Here is an 18,192-nt window from a genome sequence, read left to right on the forward strand (position 1 = left end):
CCCCCAGGATTTTAATAGTGGGGGATTCAGCGATCGTAATGCCATTGAATGTCAAGGGGAGATGGTTGGTTTCTCTCTTGTTGGAGATGGTCATTGTGTGGCACTTGTGTGGCAGATGTTACTTGCCACGTATCAGCTCAAGCCTGAATATTGTCCAGGTCTTGCTGCATTTCTACACTGACTGCTTCAGTATCTGTGGAGTCGCAAATGTTGCTGAACATTATGCAATCATCAGCAAACATCCCCACTTCTGACCTTATGATTGAAGGAAGGTTATTGATGAAGCAGCTGAAGATGGTTGGGACTAGGACACCTACCCTGAGGAACTCTTGCAGTGAAGTCCTGGAGCTGAGCTGATTGACCTCCAACAACTACAACCATCTTCCTTTGCGCTCTGTACGATTCCAACCAGCGGAGGGTTTTCTCCCGATTCCCATTGATTCCAGTTTTGCTCTGGCTGCTTGATGCCATACACTGTCATACTGCCTTGACGTCAAGGGCAGTCACTCTCACCTTACCTCTGGAGTTCAGCTGTTCTGTCCATGTTTGAACCAAGACTGCATTGAGGTCAGGAGCTGAGTGGCCCTGGCGGAACCCAAACTGAGCGTCACTGAGCAGGTTATTGCTGAGCAGCTGTTGCTTGATAGCACTGTTGATGACACCTTCCATCATTTTACTGATGATTGAGAGTAGACTGATGGGTCAGTAATTGGCCGGGTTGGATTTGAACTGTTTGTGTACAGGACATACTTGGGCAATTTTCCACATTGCCGGGTAGATGCCAGTGTTGTCGCTGTACTGGAACAGCCTGGCTAGGGGCATGGCAAGTTCTGGAGCACAGGTCTTCAGTACTATTGCTGGAATGTTGTCAGGGCCCATAGCCTTTGCAGTATCCAGTGCCTTCAGTTGTTTCTTGATATGTGGAGTGAATCGAATTGGCTGAAGACTGGCACCTGTGATGCTGGGAACTTCAAGAGGAGGCTGAAGATTGTTGCAAATCTTCAGCCTTATCTTTTGCAATGATGTGCTGGACTCCCCCATCATTGAGGATGCGGATATTTGTGGAGCCACTTCCTCCAGTTAGTTGTTGAATTGTCCACCACCATTCATGACTGGATGTGGCAGGACTGCAGAGCTTAGATCTGATCCATTGGTTGTGGGATTGGTTAGCTTGTCTATCACGTGCTGTTTACGTTGTTTGGCATGCAAGTCGTCCTGGATTGTAACTTCACCAGGTTGACGCCTCATTTTGAGGTATGCCTGGTGCTGCTCCTGGCATGCTCTCCTGCACTCTTCTTTGAACCAGGGTTGATCCCCTGGCTTAATTGTAATAGAGTGGGGGATATGCCAGGCCATGAGGTTACAGATTGTAGTTGAATGTAATTCTGCTGCTGATGGTCCACAGCACCTCATGGGTGCCCAGTTTTGCATTTGCCAGTTCTGTTCAAAATCTATCCCATTTCGCACGGTGGTAGTGCCAGACAACACGATGGAGGGTATCAATGTGAAGATGGGACTTCGTCTCCAAGGACTGTGCGGTGGTCACTCCTACCAAAACTGTCATGACAGATGCATCTGCCGCAGGCAGATTGGTGACATTGAGGCCAAGTTTGTTTTTCCCTTTTGTTGGTTCTGTCATACAGGCCCCCACCTGCCAAGACTGAGGCACACATTTCGCCACATGAGCATTAAAACTTAAAATTGTGGCTGGGAAGAAAAGGGGGCCTGTCGCAAGGAATTGCGAAGCCTGTGACTGGAAAGACATTTGCATGCTAGAAGACCGTTTTGGAACAAAGGACCCGGTCCCTGCTTCTCCAATATACAAAACCTGGTCAGGCCAGTTTAGTCACATGACTAACTGGCTGTTTGAATTTGAACTTGCTGAGCAAGTGCTTTGCTGCTTGACTGAACACCTCTCTCCTGTCTGCTCCTATCTCTCTCTCACGGAACGGAGGACTCATTGAAGACACATGAACTCAGAGAAAAGTCTATTACATGAACGAGGTTTAAGAATACTAGGCCCAAACAAAAAGCAAGAGCAGTCTACAGTTCAAGACTACGACGAGCTGGAAACATAAACAGTAACAAGAAACCCTCTTAAGAGACTGTCTCAAACCTTTCTAATTAGTTTTTCTTTGTCCCTATTTGCATGTGTGCATGCTAGCGCGGGCACGTCATATATCCATAGGTGTTAACCTGAATTAGGGTTTAAGTAAGTTTAATAAATTTCACTTTTCTTTAAACCTAAGAAAACCTGGAGTGCTCATTTCTTTGCCTTATAATTGGAAAGTGGTGAACAAGCATTAAACAAGGAAGAGCTCAAAACACTCTTTTTTAAAAAAAAAAAATTAAACATTGTTACAGTAAGACCAGGCGAAGACAGTAAAAGATCCCTAGACACCCTTCTCACCTGGTTGTAACAGTTCCCTCACCACCTGCCCCAGACCCAGTCTAGCAGCTCGGTCAGTAGTGGTGCTACCGAGCCACTCTTGGTGATGGACATTGAAGTCCCCCACGCAGAGTACATTCTGTGCCCTTGTTGCCCTTGGTACTTCCTCCAAGTGTTGTTCAACATGGAGGAGTACTGGCTCATCAGCTGAGGGAGGGCAGTAGGTGGTAATCAGCAGGAAGTTTGCTTGCCCATGTTTGACCTGATGCCATGAGACTTCATGGGGTCCGGAGGCGATGTTGAGGTCTCCCAGGGCAACTCCCTCCCAACTGTATACACTGTGCCGCCACCTCTTCTCAGTCTGTCCTGCTGGCGGGTGATGGTGATAGCAGTGTCTGGGACATTTGTAAGGTATGATTCCATGAGTATGACTGTCAGGCTGCTGCTTGACTGGTCTGTGTAACAGCTCTCCCAACTTTGGCTGAAGCCTCCAGATGTTAGTCAAGAGGACTTTGCAGGGTCGACAGGGCTGGGTATGCTGTTGTCTTTTCCAGTGCCTAGGTCAATGCCGCTTGGCCCATCTGGTTTCATTCCTTCTTGACTTTGTAGCGGTTAGATACAACTGAGTGGCTTGCTGGGCCATTTCAGAGGGCATTTAAGAGTCAACCACATTACTGTGGGTGTGGAGTCATATGTAGGCCAGACCAAGTAAGGACAGCAAATTTCCTTCCCTAAATGACATTAGTGAACCAGATGGGTTTTTACAACAATCAACAATGATTGCATGGCCATCATTAGACTAGCTTTTAATACCAGATTTATTAATTCAATTCAAATTCCACCTTTTTATAAAAGCCAAAAACAACTGGCTGAGCACAAGAGCTGAAGAATCAGAGGAAGCTTTCAAGAATGCTAACACCAAGAAAATGTATTCTTTAGTCAGGGTCATAGCTGGAAAGAAATATGTGAACCCAGGTATAGGAATGAAGGACGATAACATTAAGTAAAAGATCAGGCTAAGATGGGAAAATTACTGCAGGAAACTGTTTGAAGAAGAACCAGAAAAGATAAATGACAAAGATTGCAAGATAAAAGAAGAATTAGAACCTGAGGTACTAAAAGATGAGATAAGAAAAGCTGTCAAGACTATTGAGTGGAAAGGCAGAAGGACAAGATCAAGTACCAGCGGAAGCACTAAAAGCAGGAGGTGAAACAGTAGTAGATGCAACGATCGAAATTATTGATATATGGACAATAGGTGAATGGGCTTGTAGGTGGACTGTATTTGAGATGGTCACAATGCCCAAGATACCAAGCACACAGGACTGTCCAAAATATCATATGCCAAGTCTCATGAGTCATGCATCTAAAGTACAACTTCATGTTATCAGGCAGAGTCACCCCACTGTGTGAACAGAAGTGGCCGAGGGGTAGTTTGGCTTCATTTCAGGAAAGGGTACAACTGGCGCTATGCTGAAAAATTTCATGGAGACAGCAAGGCCAGCTTTGGCTCATATTCATAGACTATGCCAGAGTTTTCAACACTGCCCAGCATATGCTGTTTGGGAGACACTTAAAAACGGGTATAACCAAACATCTTGTGTGGCTAATGCAACAGCTATAGAAATATGCTTCACAAGTCATCAGAGTTGGTGAATAGCATACAAACTAATTTCAGTTTCAGAAGGGAGTCAAGCAAGGTGTCTTCTGTCACCTACACTGTTCAATGCTGATGGAGAGAAGGTAATGAGGATGGTGCAGGAAGAGTCACCAGAGATGTGGCTGCATTATGGGAGTTCATAGCATATGGAATCTGAGGTATGCAGCGACACCACACTCTTAGTCAGAACAAAGGAAGAGCTAGAGACTATGGCAGAACTAGTCAAAAGACAGTCTTTTGGATTGAACATAAATGAGCCAAAGACCAGCGTTCTGGCTCTAAATGGCAGTGGCAAAGTCAAGATTAGAAGCACCGAGAGAGAGGCAGTGGACAAATTCAAGTACCTTGGCCTGATCACCAATTACATCCAAAATGAAATGCAGGTTAGACTAGCTATGGCAAGAGGTGTAACCAGTGACTTTAGTGTCTGGAAGTCCAAAAGCATCAGCATGAAGTTGAAAAAACGTTTAGTACTGTCTCTAGTATAGAGAGTTGCACTCTTATGAATGTGAGAGTTGAACACTGAAGAAAGAGGATAAGAGGAGTATTAGCTTATGAAATGTGGCAATGGCGCTGGATGGTCAGAATCAGCTAGAAAAACCGACAGACAAATGAGTGGATTAGATAAAGAATATAAGTTCAGTAATCAAAAGGGTTGCTAAGTACGATTAGAGCGAGAAAGATACCCAAGTACAGACATCGGAAACAAAGACCCGATAGCTTTGTCTTGGCAACAGTTGAAGGAGAAATTGAGGGGAAAAAGCAGTGGAAGAGGAAAAATTGCATGGAAGGATAACATTGAGACGTGGACTGAGGGAGGCTTGAAGAAAGCCAAAGAAGCAGCAAGACTATGCCAACGACCTCACTAAGGTTATGGTGACAACAAACGAATGAGTACGGATTTACAAATTTTTCAATGTCCTGTTCTGGTTTTATAATTTACTTCATTCTTCATAATTACATGATGTACTGACGATTAAATGCGAAAATGTTGAAATGTTAAAATCACTTTGATTTTATACAAATGCATTGGTCCACCATCTTGGTGGCAATCGAAGGTAAACAAAGGTAAAACTGATCTGCACATTTGAAGTGGCCTGGAAGCGTTTGCATTAATTACAGATAATTAACAGTGCTATAATTATATGATAAACAAAAAAATCTGATTTTTTTTTTTTGACATCGGCTGCTAATTTTCAAACCATTTGGTTTTTGGCCTCTCTCCTACCTAGTAAGGGAAGTTGTGATGAACTATTTTAATTTTCTACCTATGGGACAACAGAAAAAAAATGCTATGTCCACACTGCAAGAGTTTAAATTCGGTTTCGCCATTTTGTTCTGTTCATTATCACCTGGATGGTTTTGGCCTGCTTCAGGATGGGAGTAAAGCTTCATTTATAGTTTTGGCATGGCACATTGAGTGCTTTTACATTTTTTTAATATAAGTTACAGTGCTGGATTTGCAAAGTTTTGCTGAAGATTTGACTGATATCTTGTGAAATCTCACGGCCAGTCACAGATGCCCTTTATGGGCGTTAAGTTGAAAAAATTAAGTCCAGGAGCTTTGTAAGAGAGCAAATTATTCACAAATATTTACATTTACGTAAAAAAAAAAAAATTAAAATCCTTACCTTCCTTGACTTGTCTACAACAGCATCAGTGCAGTTTTGAAAATTAATCTAGTCCACAGTGACACTTGCTGGCCAGAGCAAGCAGTCACAATCATTAATTTTCTGTTCACTTTCAGCGTATCACAAGGATACTCTTTGGGCTGTTTTCTAATTTTATGTGGTGCCCCATTGTTTTCTCTGTCATGTAACGTTACCACTTAAAGGTGTCGTACCTGTTGAATCTGAGACCACGCACTGTTTTTAATATATAATCGATGATTCTAAGCCAGAACACAAGATGGGGATGGGGGAGGGGTTAATGGTGGGTGGCTTACTGAAACCAACAGGAGGTGTATGACAGCAGTGAGGAAACAAATTGTTCTTGGAATTTATATCCCAAGGGAGAGAGAGCCTGATGGCTCTTGGCAAATTTGTGCAAAGCAAGGGTCAATCTGGGTTTAAAGGTTGATGAAAGCATGTAACATTTCCCTAGATAGCTGTTCCCTGGATTTAGTTGTGAGAAGACTTGATTCCTGGAATCTGGCTTGAAAGACCAATATGAAAGGCCCTTTTGTTGCTGAAGTTAGCATCTGTATCACTGCAAAGAACAGTTTTTGCACCTAATTTTCTATGTAACACCGCTTTATCACAATTTTCCCATTTTGGGTTCCTGTTTTTCATTACTACAACAGAAACTTGCATTTATATATAACCATCATAGAAAAATGCCCCGTGACATTTCATTGAGACATAAATGTAAAGCGATGCCAAGCTAAAGAAAGAGTTATTAGGCGAGATGACTAAAAGTTTGAACGAAGAGGCTTTTAAGGAGGAGAGGGAAAATGTAGAGGCATCGGGGTTTAGGAAGGGAATTTGAGTGTGGAGCTTAAGTAGCTGAAGACATAATTGCCAGTGAAGGACGGAGGATGCACATAGAGCTGGAATTGGAGAAGTTGAGTTCAGTAATGAGAGTTGTAAGGCTGAAGGAGATTACAGATATTGAGATGTCATGGACAGCGTGCAACACGGGAATGAGAATTTTAAATTTGATCCATTGGAGAACCAGGAGCTAATGTAGGTCATCAAGGACAGGCATGATAGGGAAACAAGACTTGGTGTGGGATAGGATATGAGCAGTAGAATTTTGAATCAGCTGATCTTTATGGAGGAGGGAAGGTTGTCCAGGAGACCATTGGAGCAATTGAGTCTAAAGGTGTGAATAAGGATTTCAGTGGCAGATCAACAGCGACAAGGCTGAAGTAAGCTGATGTTTCAAAGATAGAGGTAAGCGGTGTTTGTCATGTAGGTGATGGGAGGGACATGGAGTTAGAAGTTCAGATCATTGTTTGAATAGGGGGCCATGGTTGTGAAATGTCTGTTTCAGCCTTTGACAGTGGTCAGGGAGGAGGGATAGAGTTGGTAGGGTCCAAAGATAATGGCTTTACACTTCCTGATGCTTAGTTATAGGAAATTGTGACTTATCTGTATACTGTATACTCGACGAGCATTCTGCTGACAGTGGAAGAATCACCAGAGTTGGAGAGGTAGACCTGGTATCATCAGTATACCTATGAATGATATTACCTATGGTATGTACACATGGAAGCCCACTTGCACTGCCAGTTTTGTTCTTTTTAAAAATAAAATCAGTTTTTTTTGTTTTGGAGGTGTTTGGGAGGGTAACAGGGATTAGAGTAGCTACCTCCAGTTGAAGTGATAACACCTGTACAGTCACAACCTCATTCTATGCTGGAATTTCTATAATTTTATTTCTTTTTGAATTTTGTAACAAAGTATCCTGTACTTGTCCTAACTTTCGACATGATTGGATATAAAATGTATACGTTAGACTTGGTGTTACGGACAGAATTGAGAGAGGACTGAAATCCCAGGTCTTTTCCCTTTTACTGTCTAACCAGGAAGATTTGTGTTTCTTAGCCCCAGAGTGTATGGCCAATTTGAATAAACAGCAGCACACTTTTCGTGGGTTTAAATAAACAGGATTATTTTTATTCACACGCTCAACCCCGAAAGTCTAATGCTACGTTACTCACTCGCCACTCATACACACTTAAAGAAAGCCATTAAAAGCGTAGTGCAGTATTGCAAATTGCAAGCAAAGGAATAGTTCGTAGTCACGTGATTTGGTGCGTCTTGGGGAAAAGGCATGCGTTGCGGGCCTGGTGAAGCAGGCGTTTTCACTCCTGAAGTGTCGTTCGGTGGATTTGATCGGAGTCATATGTCAAAATCATTGCAGGATTTTCAGCAAGTCATGAAGTTGGTTGCTTGTAGTCTTACTCCTAGGAGGCTGGTTTTCTGTACTGGTGGATTTGAAAAGGAACAGCCTTGGAGACCTTGAGATGTTACAGCCTACAGTTCTTTTAAGGCACGATGGTACTGCCTTGTCTGCTTGCTGCTTTTTCCTGCAGTCCTAATTGTAAAAGATTTTTGAAAGGAGACCAACATGGCTGACCCACCATGTGACTTCAATTCCTTTTCCAAATATTGGGGGGTGGAGGTGGGGGGCTTTAGGTTAATTAGCCCCAGACTGGTTTATTGTCAGACATTCATCCTGAGCAGGGTAAAGACAGTCACCACCTTTGTTTCAGGAGAAACCTATTCAGGAATGTCTCTTGATTGTTTCAGGATGGGTGTTGATCACACTTAGCCTGGAAAATGTCTTTTTGTCCTTTCAAGTCAGTGAGTCAATTTTTGAATACACAGGCCCGAAGGTAAGCTGACCTTTAGTAGCCATCTTTGCAACCCATGTCTACTTTTAATTTCTATTGTGGTTCATTTTAAAACAGAAGGAAAAGAAGATGCTATCCTGAATATAGTCTGTTTAAAGTTATGAATAGGACATGCCTTTACTAGGCGTGACACTTGGTAACCTAAGAGGGTGCTGTTAGTCATTAATACTTAATGTTCTCTGTGACCAGGCAACAATCGCTGATTTGTCAGTATTTGATGCTATCTGTTGATGCTTGTGCTGCATCATCTTTGTTTTGTTCAAATCAAGACAATTATTGGTGTAATTATTTTCCAAAGTTACCATTACGCTTATTCTTTTGGGCCTCCTTATCTCGAGAGACAATGGATACGCGCCTGGAGGTGGTCAGTGGTTTGTGAAGCAGCGCCTGGAGTGGCTATAAAGGCCAATTCTGGAGTGACAGGCTCTTCCACAGGTGCTGCAGAGAAATTTGTTTGTTGGGGCTGTTGCACAGTTGGCTCTCCCCTTGCGCCTCTGTCTTTTTTCCTGCCAACTACTAAGTCTCTTCGACTCGCCACAATTTAGCCCTGTCTTTATGGCTGCCCGCCAGCTCTGGCGAATGCTGGCAACTGACTCCCACGACTTGTGATCAATGTCACACGATTTCATGTCGCGTTTGCAGACGTCTTTATAACGGAGACATGGACGGCCGGTGGGTCTGATACCAGTGGCGAGCTCGCTGTACAATGTGTCTTTGGGGATCCTGCCATCTTCCATGCGGCTCACATGGCCAAGCCATCTCAAGCGCCTCTGACTCAGTAGTGTGTACAAGCTGGGGATGTTGGCCGCTTCAAGGACTTCTGTGTTGGAGATATAGTCCTGCCACCTGATGCCAAGTATTCTCCGAAGGCAGCGAAGATGGAATGAATTGAGACGTCGCTCTTGGCTGGCATACGTTGTCCAGGCCTCGCTGCCGTAGAGCAAGGTACTGAGGACACAGGCCTGATACACTCGGACTTTTGTGTTCCGTGTCAGTGCGCCATTTTCCCACACTCTCTTGGCCAGTCTGGACATAGCAGTGGAAGCCTTACCCATGCGCTTGTTGATTTCTGCATCTAGAGACAGGTTACTGGTGATAGTTGAGCCTAGGTAGGTGAACTCTTGAACCACTTCCAGAGCGTGGTCGCCAATATTGATGGATGGAGCATTTCTGACATCCTGCCCCATGATGTTCGTTTTCTTGAGGCTGATGGTTAGGCCAAATTCATTGCAGGCAGACGCAAACCTGTTGATGAGACTCTGCAGGCATTCTTCAGTGTGAGATGTTAAAGCAGCATCGTCAGCAAAGAGGAGTTCTCTGATGAGGACTTTCCGTACTTTGGACTTCGCTCTTAGACGGGCAAGGTTGAACAACCTGCCCCCTGATCTTGTGTGGAGGAAAATTCCTTCTTCAGAGGATTTGAACGCATGTGAAAGCAGCAGGGAGAAGAAAATCCCAAAAAGTGTGGGTGCGAGAACACAGCCCTGTTTCACACCACTCAGGATAGGAAAGGGCTCTGATGAGGAGCCACCATGTTGAATTGTGCCTTTCATATTGTCATGGAATGAGGTGATGATACTTAGTAGCTTTGGTGGACATCCGATCTTTTCTAGTAGTCTGAAGAGACCACGTCTGCTGACGAGGTCAAAGGCTTTGGTGAGATCAATGAAAGCAATGTAGAGGGGCATCTGTTGTTCACGGCATTTCTCTTGTATCTGACGAAGGGAGAACAGCATGTCAATAGTCGATCTCTCTGCACGAAAGCCACACTGTGCCTCAGGGTAGACGCGCTCGGCCAGCTTCTGGAGCCTGTTCAGAGCGACTCGAGCAAAGACTTTCCCCACTATGCTGAGCAGGGAGATTCCACGGTAGTTGTTGCAGTCACCGCGGTCACCTTTGTTTTTATAGAGGGTGATGATGTTGGCATCGCGCATGTCCTGGGGTACTGCTCCCTCGTCCCAGCACAGGCATAGCAGTTCATGTAGTGCTGAGAGTATAGCAGGCTTGGCACTCTTGATTATTTCAGGGGTAATGCTGTCCTTCCCAGGGGCTTTTCCGCTGGCTAGGGAATCAATGGCATCACTGAGTTCCGATTTGGTTGGCTGTATGTCCAGCTCATCCATGACTGGTAGAGGCTGGGCTGCATTGAGGGCAGTCTCAGTGACAGCATTCTCCCTGGAGTACAGTTCTAGGTAGTGCTCAACCCAGCGGTCCATCTGTTTGCGTTGGTCAGTGATTATGTCCCCCGATTTAGATTTGAGGGGGGTGATCTTCTTGATGGTTGGCCCAAGAGCTCTCTTCATGCCATCATACATTCCTCTGATGTTTCCGGTGTCTGAGGCCAGCTGAATATGACTGCATAGGTGTTGCCAGTAGTCGTTTGCGCAACGCCTAGCTGTTCTTTGTGCAGTACTTCTGGCTGCTTTAAGTGCTGCGGATGTTAAATCGCTGGGGGCTTTCTTGTAGTTCAACAGTGCAATGCGCTTAGCGGCTATGACAGGTTCCAGCTCTTCATTATGAGATTGAAACCAGTCTGCATTTCTCTTCGCACTTTTGCCGTAGGTGGTCAAAGCTGACTCATAGATGGCGTCTCTGATGTGGGCCCACTTGGTCTCAGCATCCCCTGTGGGAGTGTTTTGAAGGGCTGTTACAAGTGAATTTAGAAATTTTTGTAACAGCTGTGGGTGAGAAATTCTGCTCGTGTTGATGCGCGGGTGGCCCTTCTGCTTGGAATGATGCAACTTCTTTGGTCTGAGTCTAACCTTGCTGCACACCAGGGAGTGGTCGGTGTCGCAGTCCGCACTGTGGAAGCTGCGTGTGATTTGAACACTGTTTAAGGCGGCTCGCCTTGTGACAATGAGGTCTAGCTGGTGCCAACGACGTGATCTTGGGTGCCTCCATGAAACCTGGTGACAGGGTTTAGTGTGAAAGAACGAGTTGGTGATGCAGAGGTTATGATAGGTACACAACTCAAGCAGTCTCTGCCCGTTCTCATTCATCCTTCCAACGCCATAGCGCCCAAGGCAGGAGGGCCATGAGTCATGGTCGGCCCCAACCCTGGCATTAAAGTCCCCCAGCAGGAATAGGTGTTCGGTGTTGGGGATGCTGCTAATGATGTTATGGAGTTGTTCATAGAACTGGTCTTTAGCTTCAGGTGCGGAACAGAGTGTTGGAGCATAGATGCTGAGTAGGTGTACTGGACCAGAGGTGGTGAGCAGTCGGATGGACAGTATGCGTTCCGAGCCATTTGAGGGAGGCTCTATCATGCTGAGCAAGGAGTTTCTGATGGCGAAGCCCACTCCATGCTGTCTTGGTTCTTCAGGATCCCTGCCCTGCCAGAAGAAGGTGTAGTCTTGCTCTGCTAGAGAGCCACTCGCGGGGAGGCGAGTCTCCTGAAGTGCTGCAATGTCCACATTGAGTCTACTGAGCTCGTTGTTAATGATGGCGGTCTTCCGAGAATCGTTGATTTGTGTAAGGTCTTCCGACAGGCCAGGACACATAGTTCTGACGTTCCAGCTTGCAAAGCGAAGGGCTGGTACCTTCTTTCCTTTTTTCATGTTGTTTGGTGCGGTGTATCAGTCCACCTTTCGGGCAATGACCCTGAGCTCCAAGCACCCATTGAAGCAGGCAGACTGTGGCGGGACAGAACCTTATTGACCGGGGGCTGCCCGGTTTGAGGCGGGCGGTAGCTGTCCAGTGAGGTGCAATGACCTCTCCCACCGACAAAGGCAACCCGTGGCGCCCAGTTTCTACGCCAATTTATCTGGACTTATAACCCGTAACTGCTGCCTTCCGTGTTGTTTCAGTCGCTGTGAGGCAACTATGGAGTGACCTCTCCATGGCGCATGCCTGGGCAAATTTATGGAGGTTGAGAGTTGCCCAGTCGTCAAAGCCCCCCTCTCGGCCTTTCTGGTGGGGTCCAAAGGAGTGCAGGACACGACGTTTGGCACCAGTATGGCTGCAGGAACTGCCGGAAACATGCCAAAGGTGACACATGACCGCCTACGGGGTTCCGCTCCGGATTTTCTGTTAGGGTTTACTCCCTTAGCCTTGGTCTCTCCCAAGACGCCCACAAGGCAGTGGGGTTGTTGGGGCCCCTACACAGGTGTAGGATGGTGCCGGTGGGAGGAGGGGATGCAAGGGGGAGGGGTAGAGGGAGGGGGTGGGGGGGGGGTGCAGGGGAAGGGGGTGCGGGGTGAAGATGGTGCGAGGGGGGGGCGGGCTGGGACGGGGTTGTGAGGGGGTGAGCTGAGAGGGTGGAGCAGGGAAGGGGACGGGGGTGGGGGGGGGTGGAAGGGGGGTAAAGGGGGGGGAGGGGGGGTGGAATCTGGTGCAGGTAATAAGCCATTTCCTCAGTGCCCACCATCGACGTCCGGAAAGCTCATCCACGTCCTTCGGGAGGTGAAGCATCATTTGGCAGACTTAGAGGTGATTACATTTGCTAAGGGTTTTTTTTTTTGCAGTGGTTTAAATAAAGGCATGCAGCATTGCCGACAGTGCGCTGCAGATGCTCTCCGAGCCATCTCCCGCGGGCGCTTTGAAGTTGCGGCCGGGGGGGCCGTTCGTGGATGTTTTGGGTGTTCGGGGCACCTTTTCACAGGACTTCTCTCGGGTCCCGCAGCTCCTTCTTCACCTCAATGGACTTACCGCATGCCGTGGCTGCAGACACTCTGGACTGTGAAGACAGCAGGATCGGAGATTAAAGTATCGGCAGCTGTGCTCGTCAGTTTCATCCGGATCAATTTCATTGAGAAAACAAAGAGCAGGTGTGGCTGGGGGAGGGCAGTGGGCCCAGGTAACATACACTAAACTAACTGTTAACTTTTAGATAGGGCTAAAATGAACTGATTTAAAGAGCCAGGGGAATTTAAACAGTTTAAGAGGGCAGATTGGGGGAGAAAACGTTAGGGATGGGAGCAGATGGCCATGGATAGAGTTGAACAGCAAGGGAGCTTCCTAGGGAGCTTCCAGCCCAGGAGCCATCTTGAAAGCCAGTTCATTACGCTTAAGACCAGAGTTATTCTGATATTCAGTTTTAATGAATGGAATTCCTGAATGTTTGTGTTTTGGGAATGTGTTTTGTGATTCTGTTCATATTTGTGAAGACTATAATCCATTGGCCTTGATAATGTATCCCAAGTAAAGTGTTATTGAGTCAGATTTGCCATTGATATTTTCTTGGATACAGTTGGTGTCAGTCATTTCCATTTGCTTGTTGAAGCCCCAGGTCAGATTACGGTACAACAGTACCCACTTGTGACCCGAACTGGATATTCAGATGCACTTGTGCTCGTGTACTTCTTCAATCTCCAAGAGCGGAGCAAGCAAACACTTGCTAAGACGAAACTTTATACAAGTCATTGAGATGCTCTATTTCACAGCACATGAGCATGTAGAGCAACTGTTGTGAGCTGATTCACTTATTACAATTAATACAACTTGTCTTTGTGTAAGAACGCATAGTAATGAACGCACTATGCTTCTCCACATCAGTGGATTGTCTTTCTTGTTTTGAACTGAGTAATTCCTCTGCATTTTGGCCTTGGCCTACGGTAAAACCACCAACTTGCAGTTTCTGGTTGTCTCCTATTGGTGCAGAATCTAACAGCTTAATTTGGCAATGATCCCTGTTGAAGTGAAATGAACTTTCACAGTAGTCATAGTTCGCAACTACCATTAAAATGTTAAACTATATTTTATTATCTCCAGCACACTACTTCAGGCATCCCATTTGATCTCTAATTTGTATCTCCCTGCCTTGTGCTCCTGTGAATCTAATGTAAATTTAGCTGAATACGAGCATACGTTACACTCTGCTGTAGCAACTTTGTCTTAAACTCCCAAAAATGAGATTTGTGACAAATAAAACAATAAATACTGATTTCCTCCTCTAGAAATTGTGGACAGGTGGGCAGTGGTGGTGCTGGGGTGGGAAGCAGAGGACACACTATATTCTTTAACACAGAATTAATGCTGTGCAAATGGAAGTCCGATACCATAGCATGCCTTGAGCATTCGAAGAAAGAAGTCTGCAATTTAGGATTGAAATTTATTTCCTGATCATGTAGTTTTAAATGTTAAAATCTCAGCTTAGACTAACTGTTACCTTGGTGCCATTGGTAGTGTTTTTGCCTGACTCAGTTGTGGATTCAAGCCCCAGTCCAGGACTTGAGCATGTAATCTAGAGTGACACTTCAGTACAATGCTGAGTGAGTGCTGCTTTATGGGAAGTGCCATTTTCTTGTTTAGATGGAGGTGAAGCATCCCGTGGTGCTACTCGAAGAGCAAGCCATTCTTCCAGACTCCTAATGTTCATCCTTCAGATGTTAGAGATAAAGAAAGCCATTCAACCCAGCTGCGTCCACCTGGAATGATCCTGAAGAGAAAAAGTTTCATTCCAGCACTCAGTTGTTTGAGTCCAGGGGTTTCACGTCCACTACTCTTCCTAGAAATATTTGATGCATTGACCACTCTTTTTGTATGAAAGAATTTCCAGTCATCAGCCCTAAATTTCTTTTACTAGTTTGAGCTGCAAACCCTATCCTACTCTTGTAGCTTAATTTAAAGTGATACTCCAGATTTACAGTTTTTCTTTTGACTATCGTGTATGCCTTTCAAATCGCCTCCAAATATCTCCTTTCTAGGTTGCAAATGCCAAGTTTCTTCAATTTTTCCTCCTAACTCAGACATTTGACACTGGGGATTAGCTTCATGCTTTTTATTTATCTGTACTATGTCCAGGGCTTGAATATCAATCTTGTAGCTCGGCTGCCAGAATTTGTACATACTACTTGATGTGATCTGATCAGAGCACCATACAGTTTAATTGTGACTTGTCTTTCATTATTTAACTATGCATTCGTTCTATTGGCTTTTGTGATTGTGCTTGGCATTGGTTGGACATGCTGGTTCTCAAGTTTACTCAATTTTCTTAGTCTTTTTTGCTTCATCTTGGTTATTTCAACAACATTCATGGAGTATGGCTATTTTTTTCATACATGTAATATTTCATACTTAGTTGCATTTTCATTGTTTTGCCTATTTGCATATTTTATCCAACTCATTCTGTGAATTCTTAGCTGCCTTCAACTGCGATTCAGCTGCCCCTTATAGTTTGGTATCTCATTGGGAAATTTGACTACTTTGCATTGAGTTTCTAAATCCAACTTTTATGTAGATCATGAACGATTGTGATCCCAACTCTAACGACATCACTCTCTCTATTGTCCTCCCCTCCCCATTTGATATAACTCTTCTAATGAATATTTGTTTTTAACACGTCAACCAATTTCTTACCCATTCCTAATGCTCAACCTGAACTCCTGCAACATTGAGTTTCACTAACAACTTTTGTGTGCAAGTTTAATTCTATGTTAGCAACATTGTGGGGATTTACAGAGTCCACTTAGGTAGATACTTCAGTGTTCAGAGATTGGTCAGGCAGCATCTTCCCCCTTCTGAATCCATGCTGCCTGTTAGGTTATTTTTTTTAAAACAGTTAATTCCATTATTTTAAGTGGAATTAATTAATATGGCCCGAGTCTGTTCTGCCCACTTTTCAAATATGGACATCAGGTTAGCCCATTAATAATCTAGTACTTCCCCAGTATCCAGAAACTCATTCATAATAATTGCTGGTGCTCTAGGAATCTCCTCCTTCCTTATCTCTCTCACCACTGAGGGATTGATGCTGTCAGTGAATTCACTTGTTTTTGAGTCATTTTTGAGCGGTTGAGGATTTTTGTACAACTGAGATGTAAGTTCATGAATTGCTCTCTCTTTGAAGAAGGCATGTTGTTGATGACTTTCCTTGTGACTAATTGGAGAAAATAATTATTCACAGTATTTTACTATTGTATGTTTCAAGTTCATGTTTTAGGATTTTCACCTCTTCTCTGACTGCTTAATGTTGTACTGAGAATCTTTACAATTAAATGAATGTGTGAAATTTATTTTCTCTGAGCTTACAGGTACTAAATGTATTTAACCTCCATGTTCAAAATTATTCCTTTTTAAGATGTTCCACTTGTCCTTAAAGACAAATTAGCTGACCATTCATTTAATTGGCTGTTTATGGGACCTTGCTGTGTTCACCCCATCATGCACGTTTTTAATTTATTAATCACATTTTGAAGGTGCTTATTTAAAACCATTGCCAAACTTTCTATCTGACATATTGTAACAGCACTACCTGTATATTCTAAAATTGTATTTTTTTCCCCTCAGGCTAAGGTTATTGGAAATGAAAGTAACAGCAGAGATGGCTACCATACTCCTACTGCTTCAAGTCCAAGTGCAGAGGCAAAACTTCCACAGGACAATGCACCTTTCTGAGCAAGAGCTGCTGTCTTCATACCTGACTTACCGAACCCCAAATCTACACAAATTGAATTTAATGCGATTGCAACCATCACGCTAATGTACATATGGTTATTTGATGCCCATTTGGTGCAAGAGTACATTACTGCTGATCTCCTGGAAATCTGATAACCATTTTGTAATATGTAAAACTTGAACAAAAATATTGACCTTCAGAATTCTTCTATCAAATTTGAAAGAGCTTCAAATTCTCTTTATAAAGCTATTGTCACTATTTGAAAACTAGCTTTAACTACCTTAAAACCTCAGTTTCAACACAGTAGCAAGCATTTGGCACACTACTATTAACTCCGATTCATATCATACTAGCCTTACTTTGTGCTTTAATCCCACTTTTATATGTATGGGCCAACTCTGGGATATAAGTGGATAGCATTTCCAGCACTATTGTATTTAAGCTTGTATAGGATGATTATTTGCCACAACAGACATCATTTCAGGAGTGCTTATTTGGACAGGGATTACTTCTGCTTCTGTTGTACGTCCAGCAGCTTTAAATATGTATGTTTAGTACATTTGTTCGTGACTGAAGCAAGCTGAATTTTCTTACCTAAAAAAACCAAAAATACTAGCTTGTTACAGGCTATGGTTTATATCCAGTGGGCTGTAAGGGATATTAATGAGAAATCTTGGTGGGTTTTAATTGAAACACAATGTAGGTTTCAGTTTAGAATGTTTTGATGCATTATAGGTAATTCTCTGACAGTTTCTATTTTCAAACAAAAGGTGGGGGTTGTTCTGTTCCATGTATGCCAGGATATAATTGTACATTTCCCTTTCTATCACTGGAATGCTCATGATTAAACATTGGTTATTAAAGCATTCCAAAAGAATCTGTTTTTGTTTCCCCATATTTGTTCTGGAACCCATATTCCTTCCTTTCTTCGCCTGCACTCCCCACTCTCTCCTCTTGTAACTTTGTTTTCTGAGAATGGACAGCACTTCCAATATATTAAAATCCATGAGATTTTTCTCTTGGAAATTTCGCCGATAATTGGAGGCCAGTAATGAACATTCTACATTGGTTTGAGTATATAGTCTGTGGATCATGGTTGGGGGTGGGGTGGGATGAAAGAGAGAGTGTACTGATACAGACTTGATGGGCTGAATGGCCTGTTTCCATTCTGTCACATATTCCATGACTCTGCCTACTTGCACACAATGCCAGTGCAAAAGTCTGAAGAATAACTGGCTGGTCTCTATTACTGAACTGCAGCATCCATGGGTGTTTTATAACTGGGCAATTAAGCACCCAATATTTTATTTATATTTGCTTTCCACTGTCACTTTTCATTCTACAAAAGAAAATTAAGAGAAAGCAACAGAACCACAAAGTGGCATAACAAACAGTTGGGTTACTCAATATAATTGTTTTTAAATGTTAAAATTTTGTACTGATTATAG

General features: G+C 43.9%; 1 protein-coding gene across 6 annotated transcripts in view; it reads left to right on the top strand.

Moving 5' to 3' along the window:
* Positions 1-17,621, top strand: part of LOC137378172 (tumor protein D54-like) — an 86,031-nt gene extending 68,410 nt beyond the window's left edge. For all 6 annotated transcript variants that reach the window (XM_068048323.1, XM_068048327.1, XM_068048326.1 and 3 more), the window contains one exon: positions 16,636-17,621. In XM_068048323.1, coding sequence (XP_067904424.1) covers positions 16,636-16,743 — 108 coding nt within the window. In that variant the 3' untranslated portion in view covers positions 16,744-17,621. The remainder of the gene's footprint in view (positions 1-16,635) is intronic.
* The last annotated feature ends 571 nt before the right edge of the window (positions 17,622-18,192 follow it).

This window comes from Heterodontus francisci, chromosome 16 (assembly GCF_036365525.1).
Source record: "Heterodontus francisci isolate sHetFra1 chromosome 16, sHetFra1.hap1, whole genome shotgun sequence".
In the NCBI taxonomy this organism is placed as follows: domain Eukaryota; kingdom Metazoa; phylum Chordata; class Chondrichthyes; order Heterodontiformes; family Heterodontidae; genus Heterodontus; species Heterodontus francisci.